General features: G+C 45.0%; 1 protein-coding gene across 4 annotated transcripts in view; it reads right to left on the reverse strand.

Moving 5' to 3' along the window:
* Positions 1-20,412, reverse strand: part of LOC137433829 (BCL2/adenovirus E1B 19 kDa protein-interacting protein 2) — a 73,612-nt gene that overhangs the window by 47,682 nt on the left and 5,518 nt on the right. For all 4 annotated transcript variants that reach the window (XM_068126214.2, XM_068126213.2, XM_068126215.2 and 1 more), the window contains one exon: positions 1,620-1,718. In XM_068126214.2, the coding sequence (XP_067982315.2) occupies positions 1,620-1,718 (99 nt within the window). The remainder of the gene's footprint in view (positions 1-1,619; positions 1,719-20,412) is intronic.

Here is a 20,412-nt window from a genome sequence, read left to right on the forward strand (position 1 = left end):
CTGGCACCCCGCTCTGCTCACCAAACTCTCCTCCTTTGGTATCCATGGAAATCTCCACGGATAGCTGGCGGACTTCCTCTCTCGTCGTAGTCAACGTGTGGCCCTGAATGGGTTTCTCTCATCTCCTCTTCCTGTTCAGGCTGGAGTTCCCCAAGGCAGTGTTCTGGGCCCTGTGCTTTTTCTGGTCTTCATCAATGATCTCTCTGACTCTCTTGAAAATCCTCTCTATCTCTTTGCTGATGACTCCACTCTCTGCCGCTCCATTCCTCATCCCTCAGATCGGCAGTCTGCAGCCTCCTCACTCTCTGCAGACCTGGACAAAATCACAGACTGGGCAAACAAGTGGAACATGTCTTTCAATCCTGACAAATCTCACACTCTTATGATGTCTCTCCGAAAAGACCGACTGGACAACCCTCCCATCTACTTTCTGAATAATCCTCTCCAAGAAGTTCTGTCACTCAAGCTTTTGGGTCTCACTATCTGCCATGATCTTTCCTGGGAAAACCACATTTCCAAGCTGGCCTCCAAAGCCAGTCGCCGACTGGGCATACTCCGTCGTGCGAAGTCCTTCCTTGGCACACCTGAGGTTCTCACCACATACAAGGCTTTCATCCGCAGCTCAATGGAATACTGCTCTCCCCTCTGGGCTGGTGCTCCTGCCTCACACCTAGCTCGTCTTCACGCTGTTGAAACCAAAGCGTTCAGAATCATTGGAATCTCCCGCGATGACGCTATCTCCGAGGGCCTTTCACTTACTCACCGCAGGCAGGTTGGTGGTCTTTCTGTCTTCTACCGCCTCCTCTCCTGCCTTGCTCCCCCAGCTCTCTCTGGGCTCTGTCCCCGAAATATTCCTGCAGGTCGCACAAGATCTGCCTGCAACCCTCTTATGATTAAACTGCCAAAATCAAGACTCTCTACTCACCTTCACTCCTTCATTCCTCTTTACCCCGCATCTGGAACAAACTCCCTCACTCTCTTCAATCCCACTCCTTCCTCCAGGTCTTTAAAGCGGCTGTTCACCACCATCTCTTTATCTTCCCCAATCCAAAACCTTGATCTTTTCTACCCCCGCTAATTTCACCCCAAATCCACTTTTTTGAGGTGACCTTTGTCTTCTTTCCTGGAAGTCCTTGGTGTCCTTGCGTTTTATACCTATCCTGCCTCCCCCCAGGCCCTCTGCCTCCCACACATCTCCCGATGTCCCTGCCCTCAAATGTTGTGTTTGTGTGCTTCCTCCCCTTCTCTCCCCATCTTGTTGACCGCTCCCCTTTTTATATACTTTGTTTGCTTGTTTGTTTGATTTGTTTGTTTGATAAATGTTAGCTCTTTCATGAGCCTCTACTCTGTTTACAAAAAAAAAAAAAAATCATGTTATACCATCCACATCAATCACTCCAAATGTCTATTTCGTGCCAAATGCACAATCCTGCCAGCCATATCTCATGCATTTTTAAAAGCGACTTGGCTTTCAAACCGCAGCTCGGCGAGAGTACAAGGTACTGCCCATTGGGACTGTCGTGATGCGTTCAAAAGAATTTGCAGAAATGGATAGTACTGCATATAATTGAGATTACCACCTTTTATTTTACGCTCGCAAACAGCACTACGATACCTACTTTGGGAAATCATCGTCTTGCCATTCCTCCTGAAGATCCATGCTTTCCATCTTCAGGACCGCTCCCGACAGGTCGGGTATGGATCGCCTGGTGGGAATTCTGTGGGAGGAGGAGACAGATGGCAAAAGGCGAGTGAGAAAATAGGGATGGGAAGGGAAATAATTGTGAGATGCATGTACATGTAACTTCTAGAGCAAATTCCGAGACCAAACTCCGAGCCCGAACTCCTAGCCCGAACTCCTAGCCCGAACTCCTAGCCCGAACTCCTAGCCCGAACTCCTAGCCCGAACTCCTAGCCCGAACTCCTAGCCCGAACTCCTAGCCCGAACTCCTAGCCCGAACTCCGAGCCCGAACTCCGAGCCCGAACTCCGAGCCCTAACTCCTAGCCCGAACTCCTAGCCCGAACTCCGAGCCCTAACTCCGAGCCCTAACTCCGAGCCCTAACTCCGAGCCCTAACTCCGAGCCCTAACTCCGAGCCCGAACTCCGAGCCCGAACTCCGAGCCCTAACTCCGAGCCCTAACTCCGAGCCCTAACTCCGAGCCCGAACTCCGAGCCCGAACTCCGAGCCCGAACTCCGAGCCCTAACTCCGAGCCCTAACTCCTAGCCCAAACTCCTAGCCCAAACTCCTAGCCCAAACTCCTAGCCCAAACTCCTAGCCCAAACTCCTAGCCCAAACTCCTAGCCCAAACTCCTAGCCCAAACTCCTAGCCCAAACTCCTAGCCCAAACTCCTAGCCCAAACTCCTAGCCCAAACTCCTAGCCCAAACTCCTAGCCCAAACTCCTAGCCCAAACTCCTAGCCCAAACTCCTAGCCCAAACTCCTAGCCCAAACTCCTAGCCCAAACTCCTAGCCCAAACTCCTAGCCCAAACTCCTAGCCCTAACTCCTAGCCCTAACTCCTAGCCCTAACTCCTAGCCCTAACTCCTAGCCCCAACTCTTAGCCCTAACTCCTAGCCCTAATGAGCTCCGTCCAACCTTCCGATCATCCATCCATGGCCAACCACAAAGCTTTTATGGTGGAGAGAGGATGGTACTCTAAAAATATAAACTAGGTAAGTTGGTTTGTGTGCCAACAATATTTGAAAAACAGTTGAACAATTAGCTTTCATATTGCAGATATACACACAATGAGATCACAGATGTGGTTGGCCGAATTTTGTTGTCATGGCAGACATCTCGGTGACTTGGTTTGTGTTTGCGAAATTTCCAAAAAAAACCTTCATTTTAGCTTTCATATGACACAGTTCTATTCCTCACACCACCCAAAAGGTGGCGGACCTAGAGCATCAGCTCCTTGTTATTATTAGAAACTTGTGGTGCGAGAAAACGTCCCGGTCTGCATAAAACTGCTACAGCAGTAGTGCAAGGGGCCGCTGCATTGCAATCGCAACAGGGAATCGAGCACACGCTTGGATCACAGAACAAGGCATTACGACATGCCAACATGAGGCAAAACTCACACCGCGAGTCTGTATAATGCGTGCACTTTCCCCCCACCCAGAGAAGATGCACAGTTCCTTCACTAAGACAACAGCTCCAAGGAGAGGCAATATGATCAGGCCTTGGCACAGCTGTGACTAATGGCAAGCCAAACAAATCGAGTGGGGGACGACCATCCGCACTGTTGAGAAGCAGTTTGTTTACCATGCAGAAGCATGTTTTTCTGCACTTTCCAGAAAAGTAGCGGAAAAAAAAGAGTACGACTTCAGGAAACGGTAGCGAATTTGAATTGCAGACGACGCATGCAATGGCATTTTCATGGGCCGGAATTGTCAATCATGTGGCCAAATCCGATCAGGTTAAAATGAAACGTAGGTTTCCGGGATAGATGCTCCCTTCAGCTCAACCCGGCCTTGATGTTTGCAGCCGACTAGCTCAACCCGGCCTTGGTGTTTTGCAGTCGACGAGCTCAACCCGGGCCTTGGTGTTTGCAGCCGACGAGCTCAACCCGGCCTTGGTGTTTGCAGCCGACTAGCTCAACACGGCCTTGGTGATGGCAGTGCAGTGATGGCACTGTAGTTCAGTCATGCTGCCATGGTGACACGGGCCTGTGATGCAGCTAGCTGGCTGGGAACAACCACCACGTTTGGCTTGCTCAACTTCGATCCCCCTTTCTCCCAAAGGACAATGGTGGCTACAGAGAGCAAGTTCAAAGTTATGTGGCCATATGATTAATGGCAGCTGCTAAATTATCTACTTACAGTGCATTCCGAAAGTATTCAGACCCCTTCACTTTTTTCACATTTTGTTATGTTGCAGCCTTATGCTGAAATCGTTTAAATTCATTTTTTCCCCCATTAATCTACACTCAATACCCCATAATGACAAAGAGAAAACAGGATTTTATAAAGTTTTGCAAATTTATTGAAAAGAAAAAACTGAAATATCACATTTACATAAGTATTCATACCCTTTGCTATGACACTTGAAATTTAGCTCAGGTGCCTCCCATTTCTCTTGATCATCTTTGAGATGTTTCTACACCTTGATTGGAGTCCACCTGTGGTAAATTCAATTGATTGGACATGATTTGGAAAGGCACACACCTGTCTATACAAGGTCTCACAGCTGACAATGCATATCAGAGCAAAAACCAAGCCATGAGGTCGAAGGAACTGCCTGCAGAGCTCAGAGACAGGATTGTGTCGAGGCACAGATCTGGGGAAGCCTACAAAAAAATCTCTGCTGCATTGAAGGTTCCCAAGAGCACAGTGGCCTCCATAATTCTTAAATGGAAAAAGTTTGGCATAACCAGGACTCTTCCTAGAGCTGGCCGCCCGGCCAAACTGAGCAATCGGGGGAGAAGGGCCTTGGTAATAGAGGTGAACAAGAACCCGATGGTCACTCTGGCTTAGCTCCAGAGATCCTGTGTGGAAATGGGAGAAACTTCCAGAAGGACAACCATCACTGCAACACTCCACCGATCTGGGATTTATGGCAGAGTGGCCAGACGGAAGCCTCTCCTCGGTGAAAGACACATGAAAGCCCGCTTGGAGTTTGCAAAAAAGCACCTAAAGGACTCTCAGACTGTGAGGAACAAGATTCTGTGGGCTTTCATGTGTCTTTCACCGAGGAGAGGCTTCCGTCTGGCCACTCTGCCATAAATCCCAGATCGGTGGAGTGTTGCAGTGATGGTTGTCCTTCTGGAAGTTTCTCCCATTTCCACACAGGATCTCTGGAGCTAAGCCAGAGTGACCATCGGGTTCTTGTTCACCTCTATTACCAAGGCCCTTCTCCCCCGATTGCTCAGTTTGGCCGGGCGGCCAGCTCTAGGAAGAGTCCTGGTTATGCCAAACTTTTTCCATTTAAGAATTATGGAGGCCACTGTGCTCTTGGGAACCTTCAATGCAGCAGAGATTTTTTTTTGTCAGCTTCCCCAGATCTGTGCCTCGACACAATCCTGTCTCTGAGCTCTGCAGGCAGTTCCTTCGACCTCATGGCTTGGTTTTTGCTCTGATATGCAGTCAGCTGTGAGACCTTATACAGACAGGTGTGTGCCTTTCCAAATCATGTCCAATCAATTGAATTTACCACAGGTGGACTCCAATCAAGGTGTAGAAACATCTCAAAGATGATCAAGAGAAATGGGAGGCACCTGAGCTAAATTTCAAGTGTCATTGCAAAGGGTATGAATACTTATGTCAATGTGATATTTCAGTTTTTTCTTTTTAATAAATTTGCAAACTTTCTAAAATCCTGTTTTCTCTTTATCATTATGGGGTATTGAGTGTAGATTGATGAGGGAAAAAATGAATTTAAACGATTTCAGCATGACGCTGCAACATAACAAAATGTGAAAAAAGTGAAGGGGTCTGAATACTTTCTGAATGCACTGTAAGTAATGACATGAACAATTTTGATGCTTCGGCCACAGCAAGTTTGTAAAGTTTGCAGTGAAAAACAGACATGGTTGACATCCTGTATCATATACACTACTCACAATAAGTTAGGGATATTGACAGGTTCTTCGGTGTGGTTGATTTTGTGTATTAATTTTGTTTGAAAAAGTTGTTGGTCCTAATTCTATGGTTATTAACGAGTGTGAAAAAACACAGCATTCTTGATTTCAATACCCTAACCCTAACCCCTATAAAAAAATTAACTCACTCCCACAATATCCCTAACTTATTGTGAGTAGTGTGTACTAAGATGAACATCCCAGAGGAGACGGTGATTAATACGGCAGTGAACCATATTTTTGACGACTGCATGTACTGGGAGATGGCCATGCTGGATTTCCACAGGAATACTTTCAACCGGAGGTGGGAAAGCTGAATTCAGCAAGTTTCTCACCACACCGAGTTATGACGCATGCTGTTGTGTTGCCAGGCGAGAACGCGTATTGAAGGCCCAACCCGAGGAGGATGACGAGCATACAATTTGTGCGACTTGTCGAGGCGAAACCAACCTCCCAGTCTGACGAGCTTCCTTTCCCCCTGACTCACATTGCACGGGGAAAAGCAGAAACACGAGGCAGGAAGACTAACACATGCTTAAATTGCTCAATTTATGGCAGCCATTGGGACCGAACAATGAGGTTTGAAACTGAAACCAAACGTTCAAGTCAAATTACGGAGACAAATGTTGTGCATATTATAAGCTGGCCTTTCCTCCAAAAGAAAACTAGAACGGCACTCGCGAGAGCGCATACCTCTGCCAGGCTGAATAGTTTATGTTTTCTATCCCTCTGGATTTTGATTTTGTTCTCTTGATGCTGTGAAGAGGACCAGGTTGAGATGGTTTGGTCATGTGTTGAGGAAGGATGAAAGTGACTGGTTGAGAAGAGTGATGGAAATGAATGTGGAAGGAAGCAGTCAGGTTCACTATGTTAACAAATATAATTTTGTTCAAAATTTTGGGATTAGCAAACCTGTACATTTTTGGAATCTTCAGAGCATGGAGAATCTGAAAATCAATGTTGGTATTTGCACAGACACCTGCATGGCCGCCATTTTGGATTTTGAAAATGGCCGCCATAAAATACATATTTTGCGCGATCTCGGCTTCTAGTCAACCTAGAGACTTAATTAAATATGCTAATCCTATGTTTTCTCGGTCAAGGAATCCAATAAAGGCCTCAAAATAGTGCTCAGGATTATAGAAAAGCAACAAACAAAGGTAATTGAAAACCATTTTTTTTTATATTTGTGATATAACTGTATTACATAATACATGATATTGCAAGTCCTTTGAAGTTATAGGTTGTTATAGGAAGTTATAGGTAGTATCAGATTGAACTATAAGTCCTATACACAGGATCTACGAGGTCTATACCGTTCAGGAATATGCTTTTACAGATCTTCATCACTGTCCTCAGTGTCATTTTCGCAAAGGTGTCTACGCAAATGTAAACATTAATTTTTGGATTCCTCATGCTCTGAAGATTTCAAAAATGTATAGTTTTGCTAATCTACCAAATTTTTGAACGAAAAAACATAGTGAACCTGACTAAAGTAGAGGACGGGGAAGACCGAGAAAGACTTGGCTAAAGACGGTGGAAGAAGAAATGCGGGCAAGGGGGTTAACAAGGGGAGATGCAGAAAATAGGGGAAATGGAGAAGATTGTCATGGGGACCACAAGGCTAGCCCCCGCTCTTGCAGGGGAAATGGCCTTAAAATGCCTGTTGTTTGTCTGTTGTTATCCCACCGATAGGCCGGATCTGGATTCGGACTTGAACCAAAATCTAAATGCTTGTTCTTGTCGCCTATCCAAGTCATCCACCAAGTTTTGTCATAATCCGTCCACAACTTTTTGAAATATCCTGCTACATATTGTTTTTGGCCTATTTCTCAATTATGAAGAATCACATCAAATAAAATAAAAAGTTCACATATCCAGATCCGGATCTTCACCAAAATCGAATCAATTCGTTCTTGTCAAACACCCAACCAACCACCAGGTTTCGTCCGTTGATGACTTTTTGAGATATCGTCCTCAAACAAACAGCCAAACAGACAGGGGTGAAAACATAACATCAGTTCACCTAACGCAGGTAACAAAATGATTCTAAAAAGTGATTGTGATGCCATTCTTCCAGAGAACCCCATCACTCTTACCACAAAGCCACCACAAAGTGTCACCCAAAAGCCACCACAAAGTCAAAAGACAAAGTCAAAACACAAAGAATCAAATCAAATCACAAAGTCAAAGAGCCACCACAGAGTGTGAGCCAGTTTTTGGGTTTTTTTTGGTACACAAGATTGAGGCTCGTGTAAGTCGACAAATTCCTACGAGACGCGTTCTGACATAATTTACCTTTGTGTGTGGTAATTTCAAGTTCGTCCGAGTGCTACCACAGATGGCTGAGTCAATTTAACGGCAAACGACCATGTAGTATGAATTCGCGGAAGCTTTCCTTGAGGCAGCCGGTCCAAGTTTGACTTTCCATTTGAGACCCTCTCCTCCAATTCAGTCATCAGAATCTACCTGGGAAGGTTTTGGTGAGATATCCAAGCCTTGAAGGGCCTTGGCAATTTGTCCAGAGAGGCTAGACCCAATTTTCAATATTGTCCACTCAAGAACTGATCAAATGTTTCCCATGAATTCAGACATTGGACAGCTTCTGGGCTGGCTAACCAACAAATCTTGTGCTGCACATCTCGACAAGATTGGCGCACGTCCTCTGTTAAACTACCGCTTGTTTTGTCCATTCAATTCCACGCATATTTACCTGTGCCACCGAAGGTGCATGGAGGTTATGTTTTCACCCCTGTCTGGTTGTCTGTCTGTGAACAAGATATCTCAAAACGTTGTAGACGGATTCGGACAAAACCTGGTGGACCGGTTGTGTGTGTGACAAGGACGAATCGATTTGATTTTGGTGAAAATCTGAATATCGATTCAGATACAAGAATTATTTAATTTTTAAGCGATTCTTCACCATTGAGAGATCGGGCGAAAAGCGATATATAACATGATAAAAAAGTTATGGACAAGTTATGACTAAACTTGGCTGATGAGTTGGTTCGGTGACAAGAACAAGCCGATTCGATTTTGGTTCAGGTTCGAGTCCAGATCTGGCCTATCAGTGGGATACAAAACATAAACTGTTCGGCCTGGCATAGGTATGCGCTCTACTGAGTGCTGTTCTAGTTATCTATGGGTTGCCCTCCAATTTAACTGAAAAATAAATTGCTAATGTTGTACCAAACCACCATTCCCAACCCAATATTGACTCAACTTTGACCCGTTCAGTTTAAAAAAAACATCCTTATCATCGGCAAAAAAAGATTACAAATTGGAGGGGATCCACAGGCATTTAACTAGAGCGAAGTCGACGGTATGCCATCGCAAATCCATACACTTCTCACCTAAAGCAAAGTTGAAGGATAGCAAAAAGTTCCACCAGGATTGACCCGATATCACATTTTGAGTTAAATTTAAATTCCCCATTTTGACCTTAATTTTTAATTTTAACATTAATTTTAATTAAATTTAATTTAAATTAAATTAATTAAAACCTTAATTTTGACCTTAATGAATTTTGACCTCAATGGTTAAACTGTCAAAATCAAGACCCTCTATTCACCTTCACTCTTTCATTCCTCTTTTCTCCCGCCTCTGGAACAAACTCCCTCACTCTCTTCTCTCCAGGTCTTTAAAACAGTTGTTCACCACCATCCTTGCTTGGTGTCCTTGCGTTTTATACCTATCCTGCCTCCCCCCAGGCCCTCTCCCTCCCACACATCTCCCGATGTCCCTGCTCTCAAATGTTGTGTTTGTGTGCTTCCTCTCCTTCTCTCCCCATCTTGTCGACCGCTCCCCTTTTTATATACTTTGTTTGCTTGTTTGTTTGATTTGTTTCTTTGATAAATGTTAGCTCTTTCACGAGCCTCGACTCTGTATACAAAAAAAAAAAAAAATCTCTTATCTTCCCCCATCCAAAACCTTGATCTCTTCTAACCCCGTTAATTCACCCCAGATCCACTTTTTTTTTTTTATACCGACTTCTTTCCTGGAAGTCCTCGCAGTGTCCATGTGTTTTTTTTTATCTCTCCCACCCCCCCAACCACCTTCCCATGCCTCCTCCACACCCTCCCCCCCCCCCCCTCCAAGCCCTCTCCCTCCCACAGATCTCCCGATGTCCTTGTTCTCCATCTTGTCTCCCACTCCCTTTATTATATGTTTTGTGTGTCAGTTTGTCGTTTTGTATCAATGTTAGCTCTTACACGAGCCTCGATCTTGTATACAAAAAACAAAAGGGTTGAGGCAATGTTCTGGGCCTAGTCCTATTCCTGATCTTCAACAATGATCTATTTGACCCTCTGGAAAATCCTCTTTATCTATTTGTTGATAACTCCACCCTCTGATGTGACATGTGACATCCCTCATCCTTCAGACAGGCAGGCTGCAGCCTCTTCCCTCTCTGCTGTTGGAATATGTCTTTCAATCCGGACAAATCTCACACTCTCACCAACTCTCTCCAAAAGGACTGTCTGGCAAACCCTCCTCCTATCAACTTTCTTAATCCTCTTGCAGACATTCAAACTCCTGGGTCTCCCTCTCAGCCATGATCTTTCTTGGTCAAACCACATTTCAAAGTTGGCCTTTACAGTCAGCCACAGACTGCGCATCCTCCACTTGCAAAGTCCTTCCTTGGCGCAGCTGAACAGTGAACTCATATCCACCGACAAGGCCTTCATCCGCAACTTGATGGAGTAGTGTTCTCCCTTCTGGGCTGGCCCTCCTGCCTCACATCTTGCTCAGCTTGACGCCGTGGAAACCAAGGCCTTCAAGATTATTGGAATCTCCCACAATGAAGCTGAGTCTATGAGTCTATCACAAACAGATTGGTGGTCTCTATCTTCTACCACCTCCTTTCTTGTCTTGAACCCTCTGTTTTTTCCCATGCTTTATCCATCCCTCCCCAGGTTTCTGCAGGGCGCACATGGTCAACAATCAACCCCTTTCTGATGAAGCTCCTGAATCCAGGATCACTGCTCACCTCCACTCATTTGGTTCCTCTTTTTCCCCAACTGTGGAGCAAACTTTCATGTCTTCTTCAATCACATTCTTCCCTCCAGGTCTTCAAGATATCTGTTTGTTCACCACCATCTCAGATCGTCCCCAATCCATTCCACCCTCGTTAACCCCACCCCACGCCAATCCCTCCTTCTTCCAAATTTCCAGCTTTCCCTCAGTTTCCTTCTGTATCCATCTCGTCCACGCCATGCATCCTCCCCTGACCCCATTCCCGCATCAAATGTTTCCCTGTCTTGGCCTTCGGCTCTGTTGTTGGTGCTTCCTCCCTCTCTCTGCTGTTCCTTTTATGTCCTGATCTATTCAGTATACTAGCTCTTCCATGAGCCTTGACAATGTATATAAAACGAGAACGGAACTCGACCGACATGACGTCGACCGATATGCCTCCACCCACGTTATTACATCATTATACAAACTTGTACTAAGTTTGATTGAAATCCCTTCAGCTGTTCTCAAGTATCACATTTTTCCCTGACATGACCTCTGACCTTTGACGCCAAAATTGAATCAGTTCATCTTTGCATCATAATATATTGTTGCAGTTTTGGAAAATGTACCCCAGGGTTCATATATGCGTTCATATACACTATAGGAATCTCCAAATAGTTATTTCTATAGTCTGTGTAAAGGTAGAATTTGTCAATTGCCTAGGCCCTAGGGGTTCAAGTATGGGGAAATGTGTTGTCGTTAGAATAGTCTATGTATTCCCGATGTGATATCTCCCCATTTCCAGCTATCTCTTTCTTTCGATCTACAATTGGTCCGTTCCAGCAATCTTTCTCTCAATCCCCCATTGGTCCGTTCCAACAATCCCCAATCGGTTCCAACTATCTCTTGCTTTCAATTCAACAATCTCTTTCTCTCAATCCACTATCAGTCCACTTCATCAAACCTCAATTCATCAACCACTCCTTCACCCCATTGGTCCTTCCTTCAACCCCGCGATCGGTTTATTCTCATCCTTCCATCCACCTAGTCATCTGACTTCACTCTTATTACTGACAATTAACCTCTGTCCAAACTCACACCGACAAATGAGTCCCATATTATTAACAATTAATCCTCCGGATCGGTCAAATTACCGTCACATATTCTTGCCACCCTACCTCCCTGCACCTCAACATTCATCACATGGTACGATGCTTTTCAAACACGTACTCTACAAGGAATAAGAACGCTGAGTCATTCGACCTACATACTGTACAAAGAAACATTTTTTGCACGGGGGGGGGGGGGGGGTGGGGGGGTGTTGAGGGCTTTCCCTCGCTGCTGCACGAGTGCAGAAGCTGGGTGCTGCATTGAGGATCTCCACAGTGATGCGGGGATTTTCCACAGCTGCCTCAAGGGCCCTGCCCTCCATCGGACGCACATGTGCTGTACTCGCTTGGCATGGCATGGCGGTATAATGCCCAGAAGGCGTCTTGGTTCGTGGTTGTGGTGTATGTGCCAAGGACGGATCGTTCATTACAAGCATTGCGTGCTCGAAGGATCACTTGCCAGAATGAGCTATGTTGTGTCGCGCCGGGTCCAATACAAGCTACGCTGGGCCCGGAGCGAAGCAAGGGGAACGCAAGGTGAGGGCGCAGTGGCACCACAGAGTCCTTGACGTAGCACACAGCGCCACCACATAATTCTGACACTGCATAAACAATCCAGCACCCATCTTCCCCATCCTTAACCCCCAATCCCTGTTTATATTATTTGATCTGACACAACCTGGCCTGGTTGTGTGAGGTAAGCAAGGAGTCATCCATACTGCAAACTGCCTCTTTCGTTCTGTTATTCTTTCTTTCTTCTCTTCAGTGGAATAAATATTAGTTGTGCATTTTCCATCTCCTTTGTTCTCGTCCTTTCTTTCATTGATCCAACGTGGTGTGTGCATAGTGGATAGACGTGTGTTCTGCCCCGCTGTTTCGCCTCGGTAATGGTTTAGCCAGCGTTCACTCATGATTCCCTCGGTCGTCGTAATAGTAGTAGTTGTTGGAAGACGGGTGCGCTGAGGGTGCGGACCTCAGCTGAGGTCATTAGGTCACCGATGGGTAACATGACATAAAAGTCGAGAGGACCCTGTTAGACCTAATTATCCCAACCGGTGTCCGCGGTTGCTTAACAACCTGTCAGTCCACGGAGTTATCCATGGCCTGAAGGCCTCAAAGTCAGTAGTGGCAGCCGGTCACAGTACACACCTCAAGAGCTTGGCACGTGTGCCAATACCTTAACAATATACTTATAACCAGGTTTGGTCAAAATTCCACCACTGGTTCACAAGTTAGCTTGGTAACAGAATTGTTACCCAACGGGACTTCTGACCTCTTCACCCCATAATCTAACCAATTAATCTTTACATCATTATACAGTCATGGCCAAAAATATTGGCACCCTTGCTCTTTTTCAAATAACTCACAATTTTCTCGAAAAATAAGTTGAAATTGACAAAAGTATTTGGTCTCCACAATTATTCTTTATTTCACTGTTAATATTACAGAACCTTTGTTTTTTATTCAGAACTTAATATATCCTTTTAAATCAGAAAATATAAAGAAATGGCATTGACAAAATTGACACCCGAGACTTAATATTTGGTAGCACAGCCTTTGGACAAAATAACTGCAGTCAAGCACTTCCTATAGCCATGACTGAGCTTCCTACGCCTCTCTACTGGTAGTTTGGCCCACTCTTCTTGCGCAAACTGCTCCAGTTCTCCCAGATTTGAAGGGTGCCTTCTCCCAACTGCTGTTTTCAGATCTCCCCACAGGTGTTCAATGGGATTTAGATCTGGACTCATTGCTGGCCACTTCAGAACAGTCCAACGTTTTGTCTTGAACCATTCCTGGGTGCTTTTTGAAGTGTGTTTGTGGTCATTGTCCTGCTGCAAGACCCATGACTTTCGACGGAGACCCAGCTTTCTGACACTGGGTTGAACATTGCTCACCAAAATGCCTTGGTAATCTCCTGATTTCATGATGCCACACACATATTCAAGGCACCCAGTGCCAGAGGCAGCAAAGCAACCCCAAAACATCACTGAACCTCCTCCATGTTTGACTGTAGGGAAAATTTTATTTTCTTTGAAGGCTTTGTTTTGTTTTCTGTAAACGTAGAGATTATGTGCTTTACAAAAAAGCACTTTTTGGGTCTCATCTGTCCATAAGACATTCTCGCATAAGGATTTTGGCTTGATCAGGTGTGTTTTGGAAAACTTCAGTCAAGCTTTCTTATGTCTCTCTCAGTCCTGGGTCTCCTACCATAGAACCCCCTTTTATGGAGTTGGCGACAGATGGTGCGAGTTGAAACTGTTGTACCTTGTGTCTGAAGGTCAGCTTGAATCTGTTTGGCAGTTGATCGAGGTGCTTTCTCCACCATTCGAACACTCCTTTGCTGCAATCTTCGATCAAGTTTTCTCTTGCGGCCATGTCCAGGGAGGTTGACTACATTGCCATTGGCCTTAAACTTCCTGATAACATTGCGTATGGTGGACACATGAACATCAAGGTCTCTGGAGATGGACTTGTAGCCTTGAGATCGTCCATGCTTGGCTACAATCTTTTGTCTGACCTCAGACAATTCTCTGGTTTTCTTTTTCTCCATGCTCACTGCATACACACAGTGACACAAAATAGCAGAATGACTCCTTTTCTCCATTCAAACTGATTGAATGAGTGATTTTTATAGGCACCTGCAACTCACCATAGGTGAGTTCAATTCCAAAGTAAAGGAGAATCACCTGCTTGAAATCTAATTATTTCTAACAACTTCTAAAAGGTGCCAATAATATAATATCCAGGCCATTTTAGGATTTCTGTGTAGAATAACCTAAGACTTTTTTTGTTTTGTTCCACTGCAAACCAAAGAAATACATATGTGGATACTAAAAGATTTTTTAATTTCAAAATTTTTCTGGAAGAAATGGTGCATTATTTGAAAAAAAGTGCAAGGGTGTCAATATTTTTGGCCACGACTGTACATACTTGCACCAAGTTTGACTCAGTTCTCTTCAGCCGTTCTTAAGTTATAGCGGCAACAAAAGCAGACAGGCGAACAGACGGTCAGACGGACAACCCAAAAACATAATGCTTCCGGTGATTTTGTCGGTGAAGGCATAAAACAAAAAGTGCCCGTAATTGCATTTTTCTGTATTTGACCTTTTGACCCAGTCCCAGGGTGGCGAGGCACTATTGACACTTCTCTTGCACCTTCTTGCCATGTAGTGATCATAACTACCAATTTGGTGCATTTCTGCCCAACCGTTTAGGAGGAGGTTGTGTGACGGACGGAGCTGATTGCATTATCGCTGGGTTTTTTTTTTCTTTTCAAAAAAGCATGGGGATAATCAATTCCCTAATCAGCAACCCAATTATGGCCTGGCTACTCAATACTCAACATGCCGCTCCAAAACAACAACACAAAAGTGCTGTGACTGCAACCATGACATCAAGGCCATCTCCTTAAATATCTCCTGCAGCTTTGGCACTGTATGAGACAGCAACTCATTAACATCCCATATCATCCCTCACATCTGCTCATCCTTTTTGTGGTCTATTAACCATTTGTCTGTCTCAAACATCCAAATCCTCCCAAACATCATCAGGTCATTTGGTTATGACTACAACACAACAACAGGCATTTTAAAGGCCATTTTCCCTGCAAGAGAGGGGGTTAGCCTTGCGGTCCCCATGACAATCTTCTCCATTTTGCCATATTTTCTGCATCTCTCCTTGTTAACCCCCTTGCCCGCATTTCTTCTTCGACCATCTTTAGCCAAGTCTTTCTCGGTCTTCCCCGTCCTCTACTTCCTTCCACATTCATTTCCATCACTCTTCTCAACCAGTCACTTTCATCCTTCCTCAACACATGACCAAACCATCTCAAACTTTCCCTTCACAGCATCCATCACAGGCTCTATTCCCATTATCTTTCGCAATTCATCATTTGACTTCCTCTCTCTCAAGGGTACCCCACACATCCACCGAACCATTCGCATTTCCACCCTTTCCAGCCTTCGTTGCTGCTCTATGTTCATTACCCATGTCTCGCTCCCATAAATCATAACACTTCTCACACATGCAGCATACACCTTTCCGTTCAGCTTCAACGACACTCCCCTCCTCGTCAGCACGCCACTCAGTTCCCGAAACTTCTTCCATGCACATCTCACTCTAGCAACCGTCTGATCCACCTTCTCCATTCAGCACGTCTCCTAGGTAACAAAATGTTTTCACACCTTCCAGCTTCACACCGTCTCCAAGATCCAACTCAACATTTCCTCCATGTGCAGCTCCCTCTGTGCACACCTTACACTTGAATGTAGCTGCCACACTGGTTAACGACCCTTCTCAAACCACTACATTTTTGATGAACCCACTCAGCGCACATTGTACATTGAATTGAGTTCACTCCGACACCCTTCCTGCACATAGCACATGGCCACTTCCCAGTTCTTTCCACCTCACCACATGCTTTACCACTTGCCATCACCTTTGTTTTTCCGATATTCACCTTCAGACCTTTCGTCTCCATACATTCCTTCCACTTGTTTATCTTCTCCTTCAGTCCATCCATACTTTCTGCAATCAACACCAGATCATATGCATACAACAACTCCCATGGTAAACCCTCCTTTACGTTCCGAGCCAGCACCTCAATCACAGCTACAAATAGTAGTGGACATAGTACCGACCCCTGATGCACTCCCACCTTCACCTCAAACTCACCACTGATCCCGTCCTTCGTCCTTACAGCTAGCTGTGCGTGCTCTTTTGTACATTCCCATCACTACTCTGATCAACCATTCCTCCACTCCTAACTTCCTCAATGCCCATGTCACTACTTCACGTGGAACCCTAGCGAATGCTTTCTCCAGATCAACAAACCCAAGAAACAACCTCTTCCTCTTCTCCATGCACTTCTCCTGCAACTGCCTCACAATAAAAAGCGCGTCTGTCGTTCCTCTTCCTGGCATAAATCCAAACTGCATTTCGTCAATCTTCACTTTCTTCCTTATCCTCCTCTCCAACACCCTTTCCAATACCTTCATTCCATGCTCCAATAACTTTATCGCTCGATACGAGCCACACTCCAGAGGGTCACCTTTCCGTCCGAGAAATTGGGAACTCATCCAAAATTGGCCCAAATTGAAATTGGGGGCTCGTCCAATCGGCTCGGGGGCTCGAAATTGGGTCCTCATCCGGGATTAAATTCCCTAATAACACTCGTCCGGGATAGAATTCCCTAACATTCCCAAAATTCCCAAATTTGGAATTTATAGAGGGACGAGGGTACTCAGTTCCCAATCCACTGGAATGCGGCCTTCTTTCACCACCAGATTGCAGATCTCTGTCATTGTCTTCACACCCCAATTTCCCGCTGCCTTCAACATATCTCCCACAACTCCCGTCGGCCCTCCCGCTTTTCTACTCTTCATTGCTTTAATCGCTTCCTCAACTTCCTTCTCGGTTATCTTCTCTGCCGGTCCTAAAACTGGGTTACTCTCTATGTTGCCATCCCATTCATTCTCTGCATTCAACAGTATTTCCATATATCTCTTCCATCTTCCTTTAATTCCATCTGGGTCCACAACGATTTGTCCCACTTCATCCTTCAAGCAACTCACCCCCATCACATCACACCTCTCTTTCGCTATCTGCTCTGCAATCCTGAATACCACTCTCTGACCCTCTTCCAAATCCAAGCGTTCTCCGAACATTTGCCTACATGCCTCCTGCGCCTTTGCTACCTCTTTCTTTGCAGCCTTCTTGGCTGCCTTATAACTTTCATGCTCTTCCTTTTCTGCCCCCGTAGCCTTCGCCTTCTGCCACTCCTTGAACTTCTTCCTCTTCTCGTCAATCTTCTTTCCAACTTCATCATCCCACCACCATGTTTCCGAGTGCCTCGGTGGTCCTTTTGTCCATCCACATACCTCACCAACGGCTCCCAACAGACTATCATTCATTGACATCCAACCACTTTCAAGCTCAACCACATCATCCTCTACCATACTCAGCCTCTCTTTTAATGCCTCCCTCACTGTCACCTCTTTCAACCTCCACACCTTCATTCTCGGTTGGTACTTCACCCGCGGAGCTCTCCTCGCACCTCGCACCATTTGGATATTACTCAAGCATCAATATCTGGAGATGGCTGAAAAGTCAATTTCTCAATCGATCTGGCCTCAGCTCCTGAAAACTTGGAACGGAACATCATTTTCATTCATTCCTGGGATAACTAGATCAATTGATCAAACACGAGACGAAGCACTTTTTTTTGGGGGGGGGATACAGAATCGAGGCTCGTATAAGAGCTAAAATGACACTTTTTTTTTCTTACACAATTACACTCGTGTAAGACACATGAGGGTCTGTAGGATTCAATAACTGGACTAGTTGCTAAAAATCAATGATAAGAATGTAATTTTAAGCCACGACCAAGCACATCTCCGACACAAAGAGAACATTTGCATTAAATACACAGCATAAGTTCAATGGACAATATCACAGGGTCCACCACAACTATGACCTAGGCATTGCACACTACCCGATTTGGTAGTTCACAAGGTCCCTTTCACAAGGCATGTAATTACAGACAAGAAGAGCATCAAACATGTGATACTCAATGCTACACAATCCCAAAAGTGGATTTCTGGACCCCCCCCCCCCCCCCCCCACCCTCCCAAGTCATGTTTCACACTTTTAAACAGATGGAAGGGGAATGCATGAAGAAGAACCCTATGGACCACTGAACCGTGGATGCATCGTGCCAGCTGTTCAGTGCACTTGAGTAGAGTAATGGGCTGAGAAATGCTCAGCTGACATAGTTGAGGAACCATCACCACATTTAAGGACAGAGGGTCTCTGGGTATCATCTATGCATCTCAGATGACAAACTTTACACCTTGATGCTGCTCATGTATCCGTATTTATAACGAGATATTTCAGAATCACAATGCCACCGTTGATTGGACATATACAGTGCAGTATCGGTTTGTGAAACACGACACACACTTCATACATCTGTCCCAGCCATTCATGCAATTGAAGATCCTTTTTGAAGGTGTTGCACGACTGCATCAGGACATACACCGGTACCATCTTTTGTTACACAATGATGCTAAAGCTCTCCAAGAGGAATGGCACAGAATATCACTCGAAGACATTTTCCATCTCGCTAAACAGATGGTGCATCATGTACGGTGCCACCATTGAGACCGGGGACGATGAACACGCCGTGGAGTGCATTTTGTTTTCAAAGAATGTATTTGCCACAAACGTGATGTTTCGGTTGTTCAAGGGGCGGACCGAGACCGAGATGGCTCGGTGCAGTGAAAAGTGACATGGAGAAGAAAAGATGACCCTTTTTAGAATTCGACAAACCTGTTCTCAATGACTCGGTGGAGCATATACATGTATATGAAGCTTATAAGGAGGCAGCTTTGCTTCTTTCAAAAGGGTGAACCACATGTTCAAGAGCAAAGATGCCTGAAGACTTCATGGAGATGTTCCTTATATACGCTCCATAGATTTGTGCAACCACCAGAGGCTGACACTGTGGAAATGGCAATCAATCACGGTGACGTTTGCAAACTGTTTGCTTATTTAGTAGGAATTGGCTCATTGCTGAAATATTCCTGCCCAAAATGGTGCTGAACCGTTCCCGAGTGGTCCCTTCAAACCTGGCAGCAATTTGGGAGCTCTGCTTTTGGATTCTAAGTGGTCAAGACCTCACCATCTTTACCTGTGGAAAGAATAAATCAATAATATCAAGAATGAGAAAATCAAATGTAAAGGCATAAAGTTTGAATGCAATGTTTAAACAAAATCCAACAAGAAAAAGCAATCAGAGATTGCAGACCCTCGCCAGGACATGTTTTAGTGTTTTTTACGGCTTTTGTGTGAAAACAAATATGGCGGCCGAACCATGTGACCGATCGTTTTTGTTTTTTTCCCTCCACCAATTTATCCATAGATGATGCTCAAGAAATTTCATCATGATCGGATGAAGGTTTGTTCTGCATCCGTGGAATTATTATTTATTTTTTTGGGATACAAGATCGAGGCTCATGTAAGAGTTAACATTAATGACAAAAACAAACAAACAAAAAAAACGGACACATAAGATGAAATAAAGGGAGCGGGAGACAAGATGGGGAGAGAGGGGGAAGCACACAAGTACAACATTTGAGAGCAGGGACATTGGGAATTATGACATCATAAGGGAGAAACCTATGACAATCATTAACATACATTATTTCCCATGCAGAGTTCTTTGCAATGGCCAACGCATTCGGAGTTGAACTAGCCTGACTCCGATCCTGATTTCTCCTTGTCAGGGCGTAACATTGGGACATCAAATGCCCAGATTTCTTACAAAAAGCGCAAGTAGGTCCAGGGGAAAATCCCATGGTCTGCCTCGGGCACCCTGGAAGGTAGGTCTGCCTCGGGCCCCCTGGAAGGTAGGTCTGCCTTGGACAGTCAGTCTTTTGATTACTAAAATTTGAGGTACCACATTTTGCTCGATACTCCTCTCTGGGCCGCCTCCATGAGAATTTGCTCTCCAATCCTGATTTAATGTAACTACCCTGGCTACCTCTAGGCGGGAAATTAGGTTTGTGAAACCCCAATCCTGTGCGTCAAGGCATAGTCATCTGCCACTGTTGCTGCCTCATACAACTCCGGTATTTTTTCTTTCATGCAAATTAACTTTAATGTCCACATGGACACACTGTTTAAATTCTTCCACCAAAATAAATTGTTGTGAACGGTTAAAATCTTCCCCAATCTCTTTCGAGTCACACCACCTATCAAACATAGTT

The sequence above is a fragment of the Myxine glutinosa genome, chromosome 10 (assembly GCF_964187855.1).
Source record: "Myxine glutinosa chromosome 10, kmMyxGlut1.1, whole genome shotgun sequence".
Taxonomy (NCBI): domain Eukaryota; kingdom Metazoa; phylum Chordata; class Myxini; order Myxiniformes; family Myxinidae; genus Myxine; species Myxine glutinosa.